This window comes from Leuresthes tenuis, unplaced genomic scaffold (genome assembly GCF_036924035.1).
Source record: "Leuresthes tenuis unplaced genomic scaffold, fLeuTen1.0.hap1 SCAF_3, whole genome shotgun sequence".
NCBI lineage: Eukaryota > Metazoa > Chordata > Actinopteri > Atheriniformes > Atherinopsidae > Leuresthes > Leuresthes tenuis.
This window is the reverse complement of record NW_027325357.1, coordinates 29,977,726-29,990,704: the sequence shown is the minus strand read 5'-3', so window position 1 is coordinate 29,990,704 and position 12,979 is coordinate 29,977,726. Positions and strand designations below refer to the sequence as shown.

At 38.6% G+C, this 12,979-nt stretch overlaps 1 protein-coding gene across 4 annotated transcripts in view; it reads right to left on the bottom strand.

Moving 5' to 3' along the window:
* Positions 1 to 3,759: 3,759 nt before the first annotated feature.
* The window catches only part of hdac11 (histone deacetylase 11), a 35,965-nt gene continuing 26,745 nt past the window's right edge, over positions 3,760 to 12,979 (bottom strand). For all 4 annotated transcript variants that reach the window (XM_072382937.1, XM_072382938.1, XM_072382940.1 and 1 more), the window contains 2 exons: positions 11,190 to 11,368; positions 3,760 to 6,587 (listed from right to left, as the gene is read on the bottom strand). In XM_072382937.1, coding sequence (XP_072239038.1) covers positions 6,345 to 6,587; positions 11,190 to 11,368 — 422 coding nt within the window. In that variant the 3' untranslated portion in view covers positions 3,760 to 6,344. The remainder of the gene's footprint in view (positions 6,588 to 11,189; positions 11,369 to 12,979) is intronic.

The following is a 12,979-nucleotide window of genomic DNA, read 5'->3' as shown; positions in this document are numbered from 1 at the left end:
TCCAGACCTCACATTATGCAAAGCATGCCAGCAATTGTGCACTTAAACACCTGAGAAAACTCTAATATGACTATCTGATCAAATTTCCATCTAAATTACATTGGCTCTGAGTTCTGCAGATCTGGCCCATTTACTCTGACAGCTCAGCCAGGAGCCCATGCTTTTACATGTTGTTCAATCATGAACCTTTTTAACAATGTTGATGGAGTGTTTTTTTGTGTTAGTGTTTTTTGGGACATTTGATTGATGGTTTTGGAGGTCATTTTCTGATGTTTTTCCCTCTTGCAAGATATGTTTTTACACCTCCAAAATGACGTCATGAACGATAAAATGTGTTACCCTGAAAAAATGTATAGTTTCATCAATGCTTTTGTACAGTCTAAACATAACCAGATACAAACCCAATTTCCGGAAAAGTTGAGAAATATTCTGTAATGAAGAAATTTGATGTCAACAACAAAAGCACTAAAAAGTTGTGACTAAGCCATGTTTACCAGTGTGTTATTTTAGCTTTCCTTTTAAGTCTTTTCACAGGATTATTTAATTTATTATTTTGCAATCATGTACTGAGAAATATGATATCAGTAAAGCATATAAGAATGCATACACAATAGAAGTTCTGTTGTGTCACATGTAACTACACAAAATAAAATTGTTGTTACTTTACGTTAGCCTAAATAACTTTGCATTGTCCTTGTTGGGTTGCCGTGCCTCAGCCACTGGCGCATGCGCCATGCAGATATAGTGTGGCTATATCTAAAAACAAAATAATAATAAAAAAATGTATATTTACATTTATAAATATATATATATATATTTATAAATATATATATTTCAAACAGAGAGTACGGGGAATGGCGGCGCAGGTTGGTGACGAGATTGGAGCGTCCATAGAAACCTGTCAGAACCGGGCAGGACACAGGACACAGATGCAGGATCTTTCAGTATAAGACAGTTTATTAAATAAACCTCTTATGGGTCTCCTTACAGAGAAAACAAGGGGCTATTAAATCCTAATACACTATCCTCAATAATTAGGCTTGAGGTTAGTGTAACTATAAAACTTAATGAAAATCAAACTCACTCCATGCCAGGAGGAAAACGAAAGACTATAAAAGATTATCTTTAAATTCTACTCACTCGTCTAACGAGGCGGAACAAACAAATGACTCCCGAAAACGGAGGCACTATGAAACTTTACAGAAAACAAAACACTCTCCATCTAATGGAGGCTCTATGAAATTACAAATCACTAAACGCAACAGCTCCTTTAACGGAGGTGCTATGAAACATTATAAAGAAAAATCACTCCCAAATGGAGGAAACCAAAACAGACTATGAACTTTAAACGAATCTAAACTATGACTATGGTACAAAACTAGGTAATCACGACTATGGAACACTGGAAATGGCTAGGATGACGAACTCTCATAAGATTGTAGCGACACACTGGCACAAGACAAGGGAAACGCAGACTATTTGAACACACGGGGAGCCAAGGGCAACAGGTGGAAACACTTGGGAATCAGGGAAGACAATCAGACATTTGACACAGGAGGAAGGGCACGATACCTGAAACGAGAGGGAAGTTAATATTTAAAAATAAAACCGGAAATGACGAGACACCACCTATTTCAAAACATAAAGTGTCAATGAATCCTGACAAAACCACCTTAACAATGGTAGAAAATGTTTTATTCTTTATTTTATTCTTTTATTTTAAGGAGATACTAAAATCTTCGGCGAAACTAATAAAACAAAAGATCCTCTACATTCCCTGAACAAAGATTATGAAAGTATTATGCATAGGTCTCGCTAGAAATGTCATCGAAATGTATACAGATGCTTTCTTAAAATGTTATGTTTTTCACAGAAAATAGGCCGACAGTCGGTTATTTTCTTTTTTTCACTGAGGGAAACTTGATAGTCACGTGACCTGGTTACAAGGCAAAGTAAATGAATAGGCCAAATAAAACGTAGTATTGTCACAATTTTGGGGGTCAAATTGTGACAATACTATGTTTTCCCTAGCTACCAATGTAGCTATTACACAATTTGCTGTGAGACTGTGCTGCCGTAGCGGTGGACCAGTTAACACAGCATTGCCATTTCTACATCAGTGCATCTGGAAAGACTCAAAGGGATTTTCAAAACTGAGGCGACAATGGCAGTCGTATCCTGACTTGTAGTTTATTGTGGTTCAAGCTCTAAAAACACTGCATCCTATATTTGGCAGAATGCAACTCAATGACACACTTGGTCTCAGAAATACTGACATAACTATGAACATGTCCTGGGTGATGTTTGTCAAATTTCATTGTCAGGCCAAGTACTGTTCCAAAAGCAGAGTTGTGCTACTTGTTAGAACTAAACTCGGTGTGTAAAAATGGAAGAGATGTAAAAAAAGTGTGTAAAAGAAAGACCTAATAAACAGTCTTTATTAGTTTGTCTCTGTGCAATTTTCAGCCTTACCTAACTCAGGGTGGCTGATAGGGTGCTGTTTATACCTGATTTTGGTTCGCTCATCCAGAAAGTTGAAAGCGTGGATAAGAGCGCTCGGGCTTGTGTCCAACTGAACCTCTGGAAAAGTTCATCCGAGATAGGACGATGTCCAATGGTCAGACAGACAGCCAGAGAGCCAGGTTTTATGAGGTTTTCTTTGAGGTTTCTTTGTCCTACACACACAATCTGCATTAAATTATATCTATCTGTGAGCAGATACATTTTTGGGACTACAATAATCCCAGATACCACCTTCAGGTTTGCAGACTCCCACTGATTACATTTCAGGGCTCTTGCTTACAGTAATAACGTTTAGCCAGTATGACCTCACTTAAATATGCACTAATCAATTCAGAGGAGAGAACTTTTAAATGAGCTCATTAATTTAATCGGCTCTTTGTCATACATCATGGTGATTTAGCTATGCTAAAGCAGGTAAAGTAGCCCTGCTTTTAGATTGTAAAGCACCTCAGCACCATTCATCTTTGTGTTCACTGATATGAAAACATCATTCTGTTGAACAGCAAAACAGCATCATGCATACATAATGAGCCGCTTCTCATGATCCAAGTACAACCAACCATATTTTGATTATCTGCACACCTGCTTGTTAACATAAAAGTGCAGAGGAAGTAAAGCTTTGACATGCATTTTACACCCACACTTTTCTCTGTTTCCCTCTCCCATCTCTAATGAAGACAAATAAGGGCCAGTAGATGGATCAACTGAAGGTCCAGATACATTCTTCAGGTCCTGTGTCAGGTCATCACTGAATCTTTTTCCTCTTTCTTAAGGACATCACTTTCAGAAACTGTTCATCTGCTGCAGATAGCTTTCTTTTTTAAATATCTCACAATCTTCTTTTGTTCACCACTTGTACAGTTTCCTCTAACTTTTTTAAGAACACTGGAAACCATGCCAAGATATGCCAGTTTTTTTGAAAGCTGCTCACCCTCCGAAAAATCCCTGTTGTCTGTAAAACTGCGTCATCTCTGATGTTTCTCGTTGATGCAACTGGAGAAATGGGAACAAATGCTAGTAACAAAGTGCCTTAAGATAAAAATGTAAAATTGGTTCTTTGAGAAGCGGTCTGTTATGTGTAGACATAGAACTGGTTCATCCCATCCACATGAATGATTCAGAAGTCAGCGTTAAATTGCTTAACATCCTTCCAAAAACGCTGAGATAGAAGGACTTCACTGAAATTCAAAGACTTTAAAAAAGAAAAAAAAAAAAGAGCAAAACAGGTTCCTTTTGGAAAGCATTTATTTGATGTCATCAATGCATAGATGTAGTTTTAAATGTCAATGCCATTCACAAACAAACGCTACAGTACAGTGTTATTTTTGGCACAGAACATTTAAACAGCTCAAACTGTTGAAATGCTGACCAACACAGAAAAGAGCTGATAACTGAGGATCTGAGATCGCACTATGACAAGCCTGTATATGATAAGCAGTATACTCTGAACCCTAATTAAAACTAGACTAAAATATAATGCATTCAGCTGCTCAGAGCCAGCACACTTCATTAAATACTTGAGCTAATTAGCACCAACACTGCCAACTGTTCAGTTTCATTACGACCATATCCAAACATCTTCCTGGATAAGAACCCCATCACGCTGTTCAAAGACAAGACGTTTGATCCTCTAAGTGATCATAAGTCAGCAGTACAGTCCCAACTTCTCTAACTTTATTTTTAACTATAAGTCATAGTAGTGGAAGATAATGAAGAAAAGACTCGTGACCAGAGCACCTGCTCGCTGCCACTTCAGATCCATTCAGCTGCAAAACACACTCTCAGAGGATGCAGTTGTTTTTTTAGTTTTTTTTTTTAAATATTTCTGTGGCATTTAGGGTAACATCAATTACAGGGACATTAGCTAATCCAAGAAAGAAGTGCAATTCTGTGTTCTCGGTGTCAAGAAATGGACATTATTAAACTCAAGCCAAATCTAAACTGTGTGTAAACACCAGGACATTCAGAAAACACTTCTGGTCTGATGGGACCATTTGAACGAGAAGACTTGTGACCTTATTTATTCAGCTTATTTTCTATATCTAAGGAAGGTGCCCCATACCACTGGAATGAGAGCTGTGCTGTAAAACATCAAAGAAGGCCTACATTACAGTTGCAGTTCAAATAGGGAACTGGTTTCACTGTCAGCGATCGTTGTGTTGTGAAAGTTTTCGTGAGAAAATGTAATTTCAGCTTTTCATATAAACGTTAGTGATGGTTTAAGACTTTACTTCAAAGGAAATGTTCAGTTCACCATTACACAAACACACCATCACCCAGCTATTGTATGTTTGTATTTGTATTGGTTCAGTGTTGAATGAAGTCCTCTCTGTACTTTGTATGATGTGATGCTGCTCCAGTTGCTGCATTAATTATCTTGATCTAAATGTTTCTTCTTTACTCAGTTACTGCACATGTAAACATCATTAGTAGAGCTCTGTGTGTCTGCGCAGCCAACCACTCCAGTCTCCACTCTGCAATCTCACTTAAACCTTTGGCTTTTGGACATTGAGCTAATCATGATGGCAACACACTGCAACAATAATATGGATTTTAGTTTCAGTGTAATTCTCACCATTAAACAGTTAGAGTGCTAAGTCACAATTTAGTGTTTCAAATCTGTTCAAAACTGGAGTCAAATCTCTTTAGTACCTCTAATAACATCATATCAGACCCCTTGTAAATATTAACTGTATATAGCAAAGTGGATTTAGAGTACACCATTAATTCAAACACCATATTATAACAACTAATTCAACTAAATTTAACAATTATAGTGGGTTCAACCACCATTAGAATATTCTTGATAGTTACACTTTTAATGTGCAATTTAACTTTATTTTCACCTCCATCACCAACTGACATAGAGGACAATTACAATCCCTCCAATGCACCTACATCTAAGAGATTCCGATTTACTGCTCAAATCTGATTTTTTTATTTGGCTGTTCACATTACATCTTTAAATGTGGCCTGTCTACGGATTGCTGTGTGAACAACTCACGCTCCTGAAGTGACCCACATGCGAAGTTGATCATTGATGACATCACACCCATAGACCACACCACAATGGTGTTTACAGAAGCGACCATGGCAACGGCATGGGACTGTATGGCTTAATGCTAAAAATCAGGGCTCTCAAGTCTCACACAATGAGCGTGAGACACAAGCATTTCAGCAAGTTCTCACGCTCACACGCTACACATGGTATTTCTCACGCTGAAAAAAAAAGTATAATATAAATTTCTCAGGCGCTCTGCTATCGCTATGGAAACGGCAGGAAACAAGCATGTCTCCCATGAGTCTGAGCAGAGCAACACTAAAAACAACACTAATAATAATATAAGTAATAAAATACCTGTCCAACCACCACCTGTGCACTAGGTCCTCATGCCTCCTCACAGGCTTCAGGCAGAGGTGGGGTTTCGCCCAGTGTGCTGGGGTGATCGACGGGAATCGGATGAATTTTCTTTTTTCAATGAACTTTATTTGTCATTAATTTACAAAAAAGCGCAGCGCGGGTCAGAGTCAAAGTCGCATTAAATGTGACCAGGCTGTTCAGATTGCGGTCGCATTAAAAAAAAAATACGCATCAGATACGCATCCGATTCAGTACCATATTTAAAAGTGGCCTGATTCTGATTTGAAAATGTCAGATTCAATGCGACTTGTGCCGTTCACACTGTCAAAAGCAAATCAGATATGGGTAACATAGGTGTGAAAAAAAAAAAAAAAAAATCGGATTCAGGTCACTTGCAACTGCCGTGTGAACGTAGCCTAAATGTCACACCTGTAAGTGTTAGCTCCTGGGCTAAGGCTCCTCAGACAGAGGTTAATGTTGACCCAGCAGATCCAGAGCTGCGTATCATGTGTGTCACCAACGCCGATGATCCCTCCCCCTCAACTTCTTCAGTCCCAATTAGGCCCAGTCGGTGTAAGTTGAGGATGGAGTCTGCGATGATTCGGGCTGTTTCTTTCTGGTATCCACCGGATGTCACCATGAGTAAAGGGATGCCCCGTCGCTTTGCAGCCTTGAACACAATCTCGTCTCTCTTAACAATGCCCTGACGGGGAGAAGGAAAGAAAAGCTGACAGTCTGTCATTCTTTTCATACTATCTACACTCACGTTCCTCCCTGGGGAGGCTGGGACATAGCCTGACTGACACCTACAGGAGGTACTGAAGGTACTGGAAAGAAACACACATCACTGTTTGCCAATGGATATAGATGGGTAACAGCTGGAGTCAAACATCCTATTCATTAGGGAGCATTTTGTAACACAGTGAAGGATTTGAAACATCATTAGGCATGGCAGAAAAGCATATCTAAACCAGGAAATTTAAGAACCATTATAAAAGCTGCACTGCACTTTCAGCCAAAATACAAATTAGCTGTGCAACATAAATCCATGTAGCACCGCCACTAGCACGGTGTAGTTTAATTTCATCTGCTAAAATATTTCCTGGAATTTAAAGGAAGACAAAAAATCAGAATCTCAATTTTATGTTTTCAAATATCCTGAAAAGGGGCTGCTATTTCTACAGTCAGACATTTTTCCAAAACAGGGAAGCAGTAACACAATGAACAAACCAGCCTCTTTAGATTCCACAGATTTCAAAGGTCTGAACACTCCAGCATATACGAGTCAATGCACTGCAACTGCCACATAAGCAACTCAACTGGAACATTTTACCGTTGAAAGTAAACAAGATTCTAATAGCTTTAAGGTTGGTTTGGTTGATTTTATTTATTAGATTATATTACAGTTCAGTAAATACAAAACCTCTCTCACTCACACACTGACTACTGTTGTATCATGTGGTAACTGTTTAAGAGCAGCTTTTTTCTCACACCTGTACCCCAGTAGCAGCTTATGAAAATAGTCCCAGGCAGAGCAGTGCCGTAACCATGGTGACATTATCATACAAATGCAAATAAATTAGCACCATTTATTATGCTCTCTAACAAATAATAAAAAAAAACAATCACATCAATGAACAGAAAATACTAATTTTGCACTTTCTCAGATACATGTTTCAGCCCATGTTGTATCTGTTTGTAAAAGTAAGCATGGAAAATAAAACAAAGCATTTGAATGACAATTCAAATTCATAAGAGTGTGGAGTTTTGAAAAAAAAGAGAATGTTTCGGTAAGTCTCTGCTATTTATTCTTCTCCTTACTCCACGTAAAAGAAAACTATTAAAACTGACATCAACTGATAGAACATACATTTCAGTTTTCATGACAACAACTGCTGTCATGGACTAGAAATAGAACGCTATTTGTGTGTGCATTCTAATTCATAAGTGTCGCCACAAGAGCTTGAATACAGGCAAGTGGACTTCTTTTTGGAATTTTTGGAAAGGAACTTTTTCAGTTCTAACTGAAGAGGCCTTTCGGATGAGAGGTGAAACATCTTCAAGATCCAAAAAGAAGTCCAGGTCCAGTTGCTCGTATGATAACCTTGACCCGGATGACTGAGAATCCTCATGCATATGACACTTTAAGTTGTCTTTTTTTTCCTTACAATCTGTCAGAATAAGATATCCTGTTGATATAAAGCTGTTTTTTTTTCTACTAAAATTATACTTTTAAATAGATTTTCAGAAGGATTTTATTGAATCAGGAAGCGGCCGAAATCCTGAGACTTAGATCCCTGCATTAGTTATTGTAAATAAAAGTAAATGTCCCTACACTACAGCATACTGATCCTGCTTAGGGTAAATAAATCCTTTTTGTGCTCATGTCAGTTAAGATGATGCTGAGAGAATAAATTTTGTAGCTACATTCAAATCTTACGTCAGCAATTAGCTACATAGCTACACTGACTGGGCGATGTTTCTTTTGCTCCAACAAGAGCCGTTTAAAGAACAAGAACAAAGAACACCGCCTTCTCTTTTTTTGTGGCCTATTGCTTGTCACGGTGTTGGCGTTGGTTTGAGTATCACGGGAGCAGTGACAAACTTCACACCCCAAAACCAAACCTTTGGGCCTGGTAATCTAGAAGGCATTCTCAGATGAGTGCAATCTATCCGAGCTAACGGCTATGTTAATTATAACGCGCTATTATGACAAGTTTTCGCTGTGGTGTCAGACCTTATGCTTAGCCCTCCCTCAGAGAAGACGTTCTCGGGTAAATATCTGTGTTAAGTCAATAAGTCAACCTATGCGAATTTCACTGCCTGAGCACAGACAACCCTCCTTGCCTTAACTATTCTTTTCAGCCACGTGTATCCACTCTTTTTCTTGTGATCTCCAGTATATGCAGAAAGTGCAACACGAACCAACCATAACGCTGGCAAAGAACCCCACTTCATCCCCAATTCTTGTTAACAGATGTGTAATCCTGGACGTGTTTCTGCACCCCAGATGTTGTACTGTTGGTTGTGATTTTCTGTCCATATCATCTACAGAGATAATTCACCTGTGATACCTGTCCATTCACTGTGTGACATAATCAGTTCAGTTTTTGCCAAGCTAAAAACAAAAAAACACAACTCAATCCATTCATGGTGATCTCTGAAGATTTCAGTCACGACTCTGTCTCTGTGACACGTCACCCTTCCAAAATTTGGTCAACTGATTGTTGTTTTATCTTTATTTTATTCCATTTTGTTATCTCTAAAAAAAATCTTATTGCAGCAATAGAATTTCCCTTGAGGGATTCATACATTTTTATTGAACAGAATTAAACTGAATTGAATTGAATTATATTTAATTCAAGTTATCTCCTGCCTTGACAACTGCAATGCTCCAATGGTTCAGAATACGACAGAACATCTGGTATCCAAAAAGGACACCTTCACTCATTGAACTCTACTGGCTACCCATGGCTGCTTGAATCAAAGTCAACCCCTCTCTGTTCTTCTCAGGAACATTGTCTGGTACGACCATCTCCACATACAAGACAGTCTCAATCCGGACTGTGGTTCCACAATGATGGACTGCTCGTGGCCGACTGCTGGTGGACATCTTTTGATGTACTGACCATTTTTCCTTCACTCTTTGCGTATTTGAATGTTACTACTGCATATGAGGGGTGCAATGGTACAGGTAACTCACGGTACATTCCATACCTCAGTTTTTGGGCCACGGTTTCGGTTCAGTTTCGGTATGTGCTTTGTGCGTAAAGAGAACAATTTTTTTTCTCCCAAAATTCTCTCTTTATTTTGCTTGTCAGCAAAAACTGTAAACATACCAGTATGACTGGTGTACTGAATAATAGAACAATTTTCTTTGAAGTTAACAGTTACTAAACACAACTTTCAAATGGTAAAATTAAAATTATCAGAAATTCCGACATTTGTGTACAACTTGAACGCACCATTAGTTGCAGCACACAAACGCTGTCCTCTCAATGCGCTCTGCAATGTAAATTAGTCTAACTAATGGAACATTACTCCGTTGTTAGACTATGTTAGCCCAGCCGTCCAGACCAGACACCAGCCTGCACTAGATATCCTACCAACAATCGCCGAGCGGGCCAGTCCGGCGGCCAGGCCACCGGGAAATGTCCTGGTGCTCCCGATGGCTAGTCCACCACTGCTCTCAACTCCACTAGTGCTGGCCATGCCTCCTTGTTTTCTTTTTTTCCGCATCCGTGTGTGAGCTGCACTTTGAACCCACCTCCAGTTACAACAGTGTGACTGACAGGGGGTGCGTGGGTGGAGGCACAACAGTGACTGGACATTAAAGGGGAACTCCGGCATTTTTAAACCCAGACCGTACGTCTGGCTTGAAATACATTTATTTACTCAACGAGAGCAGTCTATAGCAGAAAGTACTGCAATAGACTGCACACACGTGCACATTATAGCCCTCCCACCAAATCCATGCCCATATCTTAACAGCAATCACCCCATAAATGAAATAAAATTAAATAAAAATTTAAATAAAATTAATTTGCAACTCTTCCCAGGGGGAGCACACAATTCCATTATCTTACAGAATAGCTCAGTGGGCATGTGCCTCGGACAAGGAGCTGTTGCTGACACATGGCACAGTGGTAAATATCTTTTAATAATTAACATTTTCTACAACAGTGTATTTTTTATTTTGATTAGTTTATTGGGAGAATAAACAACAATAAACACCACTGACCAACCATCAGACTCACCAGGAGGTTGTATCTAATCAGAAGCACGCACATACTCGCCCCACAGTGGAGCACACTATAGGCATCTTAAAAGTATGCTGGATGTGTTTGCAGACGGCTCTTCAGTATCATTCTTTCATGAGAATTTTCAGGCGTTAACCAATGCAAATTGGGGACAGCTGGCACTCCTTTCAATTTACAAGAGTTTGACGTTCATCCATCAAAGAACAACAATACAAACAATATTTCTTAAGAAGATATTGGTGACTGAGGCCCATTTCAAGGACATTTGCATTTATATGCGTGCTATCCATAGTGATGACTTTTTTTGTAAATTGTAAATTTCTGCCAATAAATTTCCAAAATATTACATGCAATTAATTTTTCTTGAAACTGTGACCCCAGAATATACAGAACTGTGTATTTTGCTAATCACCCTTCATTTGACACAAGGATAGCTGAATAATACCTAGGTGAAAATATTAACAAAAGTAAATCTTTTATGAATCATCAATGTAAAGTATGGAAAACCTTATGGAAAAAAACAGCTGCCAGAGATGGTACAGTACCTGTGGTGATATGGAGAGTCCTCCGAGGGGGTCCCCATCCAAGATGTCGGTCCCAGCATTATAAACAATGATATCAGGACGGACCTCGTTCAGTGCTCCTTCAGAGTGCAACTCAACCTTCTGAAGATACTCAGAGTCTTCAGTGCCCCAGTCAAGTTCCACTTTCCTCCTTATGGCTCCTGAAGATACATTAAATGAAGAAAAGAAATTATGTACCTACGACATGGTGAAACTACACAGCATGCTGTAGTTGCCAAAACAAGCCAAAATCACCTCAATAAACTAAACTAAATAAAATAGTGGAAGTTACATGGAGCTGAAAGACTTTACATAGACACAGTTTTGCTGCAGTATTTTATGCAGCAGGGTATTTTTAAACAAGGGAAGAGGAAGGTATTCCTGATAGACGTGAATTTGAAATTTATTCAACATCCAGGTGAGTTGTGTTTCTCATCCTATTAAATATTATGAACTTCTACACCAGTGGTTTACCTTAAGTGTAACTTTTAGGTTGTGTTATTCACAAAGCATGTGCATAATGTTATAATTGGCTTTGATCTTAGACATTATAATATATATATATATATAATATATCTGCTCATACTGCACAACAGATGACCTTAAATGGTCCAAGACCTTAGAAGGACATAAACAACTGGGTCAGACAAAACATCTCTATCAGGGCAGATAGGTCTGGTACATTAGATCCACGCCTAAAACAGCACTCACACATACACACACATTGTTTATCACATCCAAAGAACACAACAAGGACAGCAGCTGGCCTGATCACGCCACTCAAAACTGGCCAATTATACTCTGACAAGTGTGAATACAACTTCTGTGAGATAAAACCGAATATAAATATGACATGGTTCCGGATAACGGGGCTCGGCCTGACGGATTTCCTGCGAGAGTTCTGTCATTTCGAGTCCAGCGCTGCAATATACTCTACTTGTGACCACTAATAAATACTTTTTTAATAAACGATTTCTCCAGCTTGTTCTTGAGCTTCCAATGAAAAAAAATCGGGCTAACAATAACATTTTAGTGAAATGTGTGTTTGAAAGGTTAGATATTAACAAAATGTAATTTTTTCATCAAAACAAATGCAGGACACATAATACTTCATTACAATGGCAATAACTGGTAGCTTATGACTGATTTGATTACAAGTGAACTCAATGCCCTTGACATTGACAGTTTATTAAAGATATAGGCCAAAGAAAACACTAATTTAGTCACATCACTGTAGTTCCTCCTCTCACTGCCCAAAGTAAGACAAAGAAACATGACTTTTGTTCCATACAGAGGATTGAACATATGTTTACTGGGATTAAAGGAACTGCATTATACAGGTTTGAGTCATATCTGACTGATAGTTTGTCCATTTAAATGATGAGTCCTCAAACACCTTGGTGTGCTGAACCCTCAGAACCCTTATAAATTCCCTCTAGGTCATGTTATAGACATCACGGCACAAGTTTCCATTTCTATGCAGATTACACTCAGCTATACTTCATCATGAAGCTGGATGAAACCAGAAAAACGATCAAGACAAGTATGTCTTCAGACATACTGCAAGTATGTCTGAAGACAAAAAGGATTAGCTGATTCATTATTTTTTTGTTTCTAAATTCAGAGATAACTGAAATTGCTGTCTTTAGACCTGAGCTCCTCAGGAAGACACTGTGTAGTCATGTAGTTACTCTAGATGGCATTACATTGGCTTCAGTACTTCCATGAGGAAACTTGGAGGTATTTTTGAGTAGAATATGTCCTTTGAATCT